The 9,241-nt window shown below is 37.5% G+C and overlaps 1 protein-coding gene across 1 annotated transcript; it reads left to right on the top strand.

Annotated features, from left to right (window-relative positions):
* Nucleotides 1-8,345: 8,345 nt before the first annotated feature.
* On the top strand, nt 8,346-9,236 carry LOC114033026 (olfactory receptor 1102-like; the record flags this gene model as incomplete). The annotated part of the gene is made up of 1 exon (XM_027848478.1): nt 8,346-9,236. A coding segment is annotated over exon 1 (891 nt), but the record flags the coding sequence as incomplete, so codon positions are not given.
* Nucleotides 9,237-9,241: the final 5 nt, after the last annotated feature.

The following is a 9,241-nucleotide window of genomic DNA, read 5'->3' as shown; positions in this document are numbered from 1 at the left end:
CTGTTAAGTGGAAGGTGATGACCGTCACTTTCTTGATGATTGTGTCATTATTAAAAAGTCAATTGTTTTATTGAACGTGATTCAATAATTCTCTCAGGATCTATTGCAGTCTTAAGCATTATCTTCCCCTTCACAGAATGGCCCTACTTTGCTGAGCTTCTGAAATTCTCTTTCCTGCTTTTTAAATGAGTTTTTTTTCCTGTCTTTTCCTCATCATTAGAATGCTGTCTCCATGCACACAATTACTTTTCTCAATAAAACTGTTGAAAGGAAAATATTTCATTTGGGATTTCACCCTAATTAATGAGGCAAAACTCAAGACAGAAAATTAAAAGGATTTTATTACAAGTGCCTTGAGGTAGCAACACATTGACATGTGAATTGCTGGAGATACTCAGTGGTTTCAACATGGGGACAGCTTTTATAGGTAACTTTACGACAATCCAGTTAGATCCACCTCAGCAGAAGACATTGGGCCCTTGAATGTCAGTTCCTGCCCAAAGTAGCAACAATGTAACAATTTGCAGGTAGGGGTACAGAACAAAGTATTTTTTTTAAAGTAATAAAAAAGCTGTAGACCTAGTGTCTCCTTCTCTATCAGATCCTCCACCATCACTGATTGATAAGCAGGATTGGGAACAATGTGATGATGAGTCAATGCAACTTTCTACAATACCTGGAAAGGATGTTAAAGATTATCAAATCCACCTCCCTTATCTAATTGATGAGGAAACTCAGGCATTGAAAAGCTAAATCCCACATCATTTGCTCCCAGATTATTGCAATTGATTTCCAATTGGTTTTCCCACTTCAAATCTCTTTCTCTCTATTCTATTTTCCAGACAGCAACTGAAGTGATTTTCCCAAAGAGCACGTCTGACCATGTCAACCCCCCACTCAGAAAACTCCATTGGCTCCCAGTGGCTTCCAGGATCGTAAATCTTTGCTTTGGCACTTAAAGCCCTCCAGAACCTGGTCCTGTCCTGGCTTCCATTCCACACTACCTTTCATGAGATACTCTCCAATTCAACACAACTGGTTATCGTATTATTCTGTATACACAACACTCCATTTTCTATGTCTACAACTTTAAGCTGGCTATTGACAAAGTCTAGAATAGACACCCTCCAAATCTCCAAGCCTTAGAAAAATCCTTAATGCTCTGCAAAATTCATTTTGTGCCATCTTCTGTAAGAGGCCTTTCCTTTGTAATATATATATTTATTATTATTATTTTAGTAATAATAATAATAATAACCAATATCTTGAGGAAATTCAGAGGCTCCCCCCACCAAAGTCCTGACTTGAAGTTCAGTTTTTCAATTTTTCTTCAGAAGGACATTGCTGATATTGAGATTGCATTGATTTTCTCTATCCGGGTCAAACCCCAAATAAGCTTGCAAGAAATTTAACCTGAGTAGGGAAGCCAGCTGTTTTAGGCTCAAACTTGGCGGAGACAGATTCTGTTGTCTAGATTAAAGTGACCTGCAGGTCATATGTGACCCTCTAGGTCCCCAAGTATGGCACTTTGACTTAATCTAAACTTCTCTGAACAAATCCCCTAAATAAAAGGATTTGTTCTGGAAAACTTAGATTTAGTCAAAAGACTGAACCCAAGGACCTAGAAGGTTCCCCAACCCTGGCTCTAGATGCCCATGACCGAGAGTGGTCTGGTAAGGTTGGAGGTGGTCTGTCCAGGCTTGAAATGATGATGGAAAGATATCAGTCTCTATTGAAAGGTTATATAAGCTGTGTACACTAACCCCAAAATGAGCTCAGTTCCAGACTGGCTCCCATGCATGGACACATGGCATGCTGCCTGCTGTGAGAGAAATAAATACTGATAGAACCTAATCCTGTTGTCTTTCTTAGACCATATTCTGAAGGTTGACAAAATACGCACTACCCCAATACCTCACCCACCAAAAAACAGAATCAGAATCCTGTCTCATTATAAGAATGGTAGGAGTCCAACAAAAGTGATCAACCTATTGGCCATATCTTAAAATGTAGACCTCTCTTCACTACCCAATATTTCTTTACTAAGAATTATGATTTCATAGTATGACAGAGGCAGTCTCAGAATCCTGATCCTCTGACACTGGGTCAGATGCTACATATATATGTGTCCATGTTTGTGTATGAATCTCTGTGTGTTCATGTGTGTATATATGTACAGTTATCCCTTCCACATCACAACTTTTCCCATTAGCAGTTTCAACATGTGACAGATGTGCATAAGAAATTAAATGAGAATTTTGGGGGAGTTCTGTGAAGCTGCAGACAACAAGAGAAGGCCAGCAGATGACAGAGAAAAAAACTTTAGAAACTCAGAATTGAATAAAATATATGTATAATATTGTATATTATCAACATTTTATATCTTTTAAGGTACTGTAAACACCCCATAAAAGAAGAAAAAAAGAAAAAATTCAGACTTTTTATCTCGTATAGGTCAAAAAATTTTATATGGATTTTCCAGATTGCATGCCTCTAAACCCCCCTCAATATGGAAGAGACAACTGTATATATACACATATACACATGTATATTATGCATGTATTGTATATACATACTACATGTACTTATATGTGTCTGTATTGTGTGTGTTTATGTATATATATATACGTATATATATATATATATACACATACTATAAAGATTACTATATATAACATTATCTCTCTCTCTCTTTCTATCATCCACCAATTTAGAGATTTCCCCTAAAAAAATCTTTATTCCAAGTCAGGATTCAGGAAGGGAGTCTTATTAGGTAAAAAGAGATCCTGTGTGAATAGAATCTATCATGAGAGAACCATTCTCTTTTCACCTGTTTGCCCTATGTGAATTCTACCTCAGCTTCTTTGACCTCAAGGATAATTGGGCGGACTGTCTTGAGATGATTCTCAGGAGAATTCCTCAGAAGCCAGAAAAGCAGATATAAGTAACCTGAATCAGATTACATCTGCTTAACCCACACTCTCTGTTTCTCTAGTCCACAGGCAAAATGAAAAATTCTGCATTCTGGAAGAAAGTCTGATGCTTAGTAGAAACTGCTTATTTTTAGTAGTTCATTCAATGAAAGGATTTTTATCAGTTAACAACTGGAATTGATGCAGTATTTTAAATACATTATTTCCTGTGATCCTCCAAATAACTCTTTGAGTTCGAGACTACAGGTATTATTTCCACTTTTCACAGTTTTAATCAACATAAATCGATTAAATTCCTGCTATGTGCCAAGTCAACTTCCTCATCATCCTGCAGTGATTTTGAGTATCTAAGTCTGGATCTGAACCCAGGTCATGCCAACGGCAAGTCAGTTGTGCCATTTACTATATTATGATGCTTCTCTAATGAGTTGAGGGAATGAACTGGCTCAGAGACAATTTTTTTCTTAACCTATATAACAATAGAATAATCAAAACCAGGACCTATGTTATATTGTGTATAAGTTTGCACACAACCATAACCTTGTTAGATCCTTACAAAAGTCTTGTGATGTAGAGAGCACAATTATTATCTCCCTTTTGTCTATTCAGGAAACAAGCACAGAAAGATTATGTGAAATAGGCAGCTAGTCAAAACAATGGACAGGGGAGAGGACAAGGGGAATAAGCATTGATTAAGCTCCTACTATATGCTAGGCACTGTGCTAAGCACTTTGAATTCTTATCCAAATGTGAGTTAATAATAATAGTTATTATTATTTTTATTATAGATTTTATAGCATTTCTACAGGACTTACTATGTTCCAGTAATTATGTTAAGTGCTTGAAAAATATCATCTCATTTCAGCCTTACAACTAGACTGGGAGGAAGGTGATGTTATTTCCCCTATTTTATAGTTGAGGATACTGATAGAGGTTGAGTGACTTGCCTAGGGTCATACAGCTAGTAAATTTCTGAACCCAAATTTTAATACAGGCCTTACCAACTGCTAGTCCAGCACTCTCTCCACTATGCTACCTAGCTGCCTGTAATAGACAGTGGATGAGGAATCAGAGACTTGAGTTTGAACCCTGACTCAGATAGCCACTACCTACTATATGGATGATCCTGGACAAATCATTTAAAATTTTTTGCCTCAATTTCCTGATGTATAAAAATTAGGTTAATATCACCTACTTCACACTTTTGTGTGAGGATTGAATGAGATAACATATGAAGAATATTTTGCAAGATTTTAAGCATTATATAAATGTTAGTCATTCTTATTGCTATATTAAAGAGTACGTAACTATTAAGTGGTTAATATGGGGATTCCAATGTAGAATTTTTTTTATCATAATTAGGATTTCTTTCACTTTACTATGCATCAGGATAGAGTCCTACCATTTAGCAAATGGGGAGAGCTTCTTGGATGAATCTTATTTGGAGAATTCAGAGACAGACCCATGCATTTTCAGTTTCCCTTGAATTAGTTATTCTCATCTTCCCTAAATATCATTCGGCCTAGACAATGAGATTAAAAGTTTAGGGACACAAAAGTAAAAGAAGTTAATTCGTATTAATTGGGTTGAAGGAAAATATCTTTCAGCTTTAATATTTTCATTCTACAGTCTTGCAACCTGCTGCATTTGTATTCTTGATATGAGGATGAGATGGGCTGGTGAGAAGGATATTTTGGTCTTTATATTAATTCTGCTAAGTAAATTTCTAAAATCAACTTTGAATGTCTATTTTTTCCCCACAGTCTTCCAAACTTTCATGTAATTAAACAGTATCCTTTCTGAAATACTTCATTCTAATAAGCTTTTATTTCTGAAATATTGATCAATTTTTCCCATGGAGTTTGAAATATTTCTGATTATCTAACTTCTTAATAGTTGGGGTCACAATCAATTTCCTCTTTTTTCCTCTTTTTATCCTAGCAGTAGTAAGGCTTCAGATATCACATTCTTTTCTATCATTATCCAGCATCCCCCAAGCTGTGCTGTTATTATACTAGATCAGTCTGAATATTAGAATTGTTGAGTCAATAAATATATGCAGAAGATCACCTATAGTATTTGTAAGGTTCCTCACCTTCCCTCTGGAAGCTCCACAGAGTCAATGTTTTCTAGATTCCCAGTGGAAGACATTTTCTAGGAATAGCTAAATAAAGTTAATTGTCTTTTAAAATCTTAGATGTCATCCTGAATTCAAGAGAATACAGCCAATACAACAAAATTGAGGTCTTAAATCGGGGGAAAAGTGAGTTGTGGCCCAGGGTGCCACATGTCAAGTGTTTTGATATCTGAAGAGGGGGCTGGGAACAGGGTTTATATAGGGTACTAAGGTAGAAGGCCTGACTAGGCTGCAGGTGGGATGGGTTAAGCAGAGGGATTGACCAACCTGGAGGTGGGAGGGGTCAGGCAGGGGGAATGTCCAGGCTGCAGGTGGGAGAGGTTTAGGCAGAGTGAATGGCCAGGCTGTAGGTAGAAGGAGTTGGGGGATATCTCACAGCTTGCCCAGGTAAGTGGTTTTGCATAACAAGCAAAATTCCTTAGAGAAAGCTTGGGAACCTCTGGAAAGGAGATTTTGAAACATTTACAAAATTAGTCAGTCTGGCAGTGATGATGTCTAGTCAGTTTCAGGCACCTCATAGGTCTGGGAAGGGGAACAAGGTCAGATTCAATCAATTGTTTGACATAGACAACATGCACATGCGTTTGATATCTTCTGTCTGTAAAGCTTAAAAGCGGTGCAAGAAGCCCATTGTGCCATTTGGCATTGGGAAACTGGTTGCCATTTCCTGGCCTAATGGATATCGCTACCCTGTTCATCTTGGTGAGTAAGTAGCCACCTGGTATTACTCATCTTTTTATCCCTGCCCAGGTGGCAATATGCCAGAAACTATCCTTCCAACACTGACTGAGAGAGTGGAATGTGCAGAGAAGAGATAATGGGGCAGAAATGGGAGGTGGAGGGATGGGAGCCCAGTGCTTAATAATAATTAAGCGAGGGGGAGCTGGAGGAAAAATATCTACATCTTGACTGATATTGACAGAGAAGACATAATCATTATAGTATTGTGAGTTCTACAGGTTAATAGAGCCTAGGAAACCTGAAGAAGTCATGGGCCTAGAATATGAGAGCTGGAAGGGACCTTAGAATAGAACCTAGAATGCCAGAGATGAGGGTCTTTCAAACGTAGAACATAGAATGCTAGGGCTGAAAAGGACATTAAAATTAGAAGTTCCAAGGGTCTGATAAGTTTAATCTAGAGAAAAAACAAGAGGAAATGACATGTATGGAGAATATCTTAGAACATTCTTAGTACACATTTGGAAGCTTTTCTCCATCCTTCAACACAATGTGTGATCTCTCATTTTATCATTTAGGTATCTGGAGGAGAAGACTTCCAAAGAATGCAATTTGCTCATGTTACGAAGCCAGGAGTGTCAGAGATTCCTAGAAGACCCCTCAACACAAAGGCAGATGAACTTCCCATAACAGGTAAGCCTTGATCCAAATCTCATACAATCTAATTTATGAAAACCTCTGTTCATGGTGCTGTGGTAAGTAGTAGAAGCAGAGGAAAAGGAAAGGCTGTGCCTTCAAGGAAATAGCATTATAGTGTGAGGGATATACCACACAAATGAAATAGAAAAAAAGAAAAACAACTTTAAGAAGGAGAGAAAATTATAAAGGACGGGTGTCAGGAAAAAAATCTTTATACAGCACATGGATTATAGGATGGGATTACAACAAGGATTTTTTTGTTTTATGAAAATCCTGCTAACTAAATATCTTAAATCAACTTTTAGTATTCCTTTATACTTCTCAACTTCCACATAATTTTCAGCATCATTTCTAATCATCTTTATTTCAAAAATATTTACCATTTTTCCCTCTGGATTTTGGAATCTTTCTAGTGTCTATCTAGGTTATAGCAGGGGACCAGATTTAACTTCCTGTTTCCCCCTACCTGATCTAAATCTGGCCACTGGACCCATATAGCTCTGAATGAGAAAGCGAGGCTGATGACTTTACACAGCCCTCCTTCACTTACATCCAGCATCTAGTTCACTTGCAAGTCATGACATCACCTTAATGATGTCATGGTCCTCTTCAATAACAAAGAACAAACAATAACAATCTTTCTAGCTAAAATTGGACATCAAAAAAGACTTTTTTTCAATTAGTATCTGACTCCACCCAAGGTGTGCTGATATACGTGCATGTTTGTGTGTGTGTATCCATCCCTGATTATTAGGTGTATGTATATATATATTATTAGATTATTAGAATTCTTGAGTCAATAAATATATACTGAAGATCTAAAGTGGGATAAGGCATATAAGTTGGGTCTTGAAGAATATGAAATACTTTAGAGATTCCCTTTATGTGAGAAGTCATTTATTGTTTAAGGCAAAGGAAAAGAATTGGGAGATAGAATTCCAAGTTCAGGTTATGGTAAATAGACACATTTTTCTGGAATATAAAGCTAGTAATAGGGAGTGGTATACAATAGGCCTGAGATCATAGGCTAGAGAAATTTTGGAAAAAAAGTTAAAATGGCAGAATTTGGGGAATTGAGCTTTTAATATACATATGCCATAAGAAAAATTTTATCACATTTATGTTTGAATAGTTCTTGAATATTTGGTAAATGCTTGAGATATCTGGGTCTCAGTGTCCTCTTCAAAGTGAGATAGTTGAACTAGATGGCTCTGAAGTTTCCCTTTCAAACTAATTTGATTTAGCCATGGTTGGGGCTATTTAAGACTAGAAAGGCAATTGTGAAATTTTAGATTGACTTTTAAATATTGCCCACACAGAAAAACAAAACAAAACAAAACAAAAACAAAACAAAACAAAAACCTTGTATCTTTTATCCATACTAAGCTTCTCTTTCATATAGACATGCCACCATTATTACCAAAGCACTCGAGTGGCCTTGTAAACAAATCACATGCAATTTATGTATTCCTTTAGTCTATCTGTATTTGTAAGCTTTTTCTTTGATGGTAAAGGGTGTTCTAAAACATATAAATGTTGATTAAAATGAGAAAAAAAAAACCTTCAATCAGCTGCCAGTTTAATCAAAAGATTCCTTCCCATTCAACAGACTCATCTGATTCTAAAGAGAATACTAATAGTTTACTTCTTTCTCTCACCATTGCTTGGATTCATTAATGTCTAGGGTAATATGTAGCACTAAGGACATATAAACATTAATGTGACCAATGCTATGGGATCCAAATATGCCAAATGTTGTCTTTGATCCAGGCATTCTATGCCACGGAGCACTGAACATGTTAGGTGCCCCCCCCCAAAAAAGGCATATTGCACAGTATTAAATAATACCCACAACTCTCCTTTGTCCTTAGGGTTGGATAATGTAAAAAAACAAAATCATGTCTAATCACACGGAAGTCACCATGTTTGTTTTGATGGGCTTTACAGATCCCTTGGAGGTACAAATCATCCTTTTCTTTGTGTTCTTAGCCATCTATCTCTTTACACTGGTGGGGAATCTGGGATTGGTTCTGTTGGTTGTGTTGGATTCCCGGCTCCACACCCCCATGTACCATCTCTTGAGTGTCTTGTCTTTCTTGGATGCCTGCTATTCCTCAGTGACCACCCCTAAGATGTTAGTCAATTTCTTAGCAGAGAATAAGACCATTTCCTTCTCTGGTTGTGTAGCCCAGATGGTTAGCATTGTAACTTTTGGGACTACTGAGTGTTTCCTCTTGGCTGTCATGGCATATGACCGCTACATTGCGATATGTAACCCTCTGCTCTACACAGCCATCATGACTCCACGTGTCTATGTGCCTCTCATCATTGGCTCATATATAGGGGGTGTGTCACATGCCATTTTACACACTGTGGCTACATTTAGTTTATCCTTTTGTGAATCCAATGTAATCAGACACATCTTCTGTGATATCCCTCCACTCCTGGCCATCTCCTGTTCTGACACTCACATCAATGAACTGTTGCTTTTCATCTTTGTGAGCTCCATTGAGATCTTTGCCATCCTGATTGTCCTGGTTTCCTATGGCTTCATCTTGGCTGCTGTTCTGAGGATCCGCTCAGCTGAAGGGAGAAGGAAAGTCTTCTCTACGTGTGGTTCTCACCTGACAGGTGTCTCCATCTACCATGGGACCATCCTTTTCACGTATCTGAGGCCTGCTGCCAGCTACTCTTTGGGCCATGACATGGCGATATCTGTGTTTTATACCATTGTGATACCTATGTTGAATCCCATCATCTATAGCTTGAGGAACAAAGATGTGAAAGAGGCAGT

This window comes from Vombatus ursinus, unplaced genomic scaffold (genome assembly GCF_900497805.2).
Source record: "Vombatus ursinus unplaced genomic scaffold, bare-nosed wombat genome assembly UNPS02006580.1, whole genome shotgun sequence".
Classification (NCBI taxonomy): domain Eukaryota; kingdom Metazoa; phylum Chordata; class Mammalia; order Diprotodontia; family Vombatidae; genus Vombatus; species Vombatus ursinus.
This window is presented reverse-complemented; position numbering and strand designations above follow the sequence as displayed.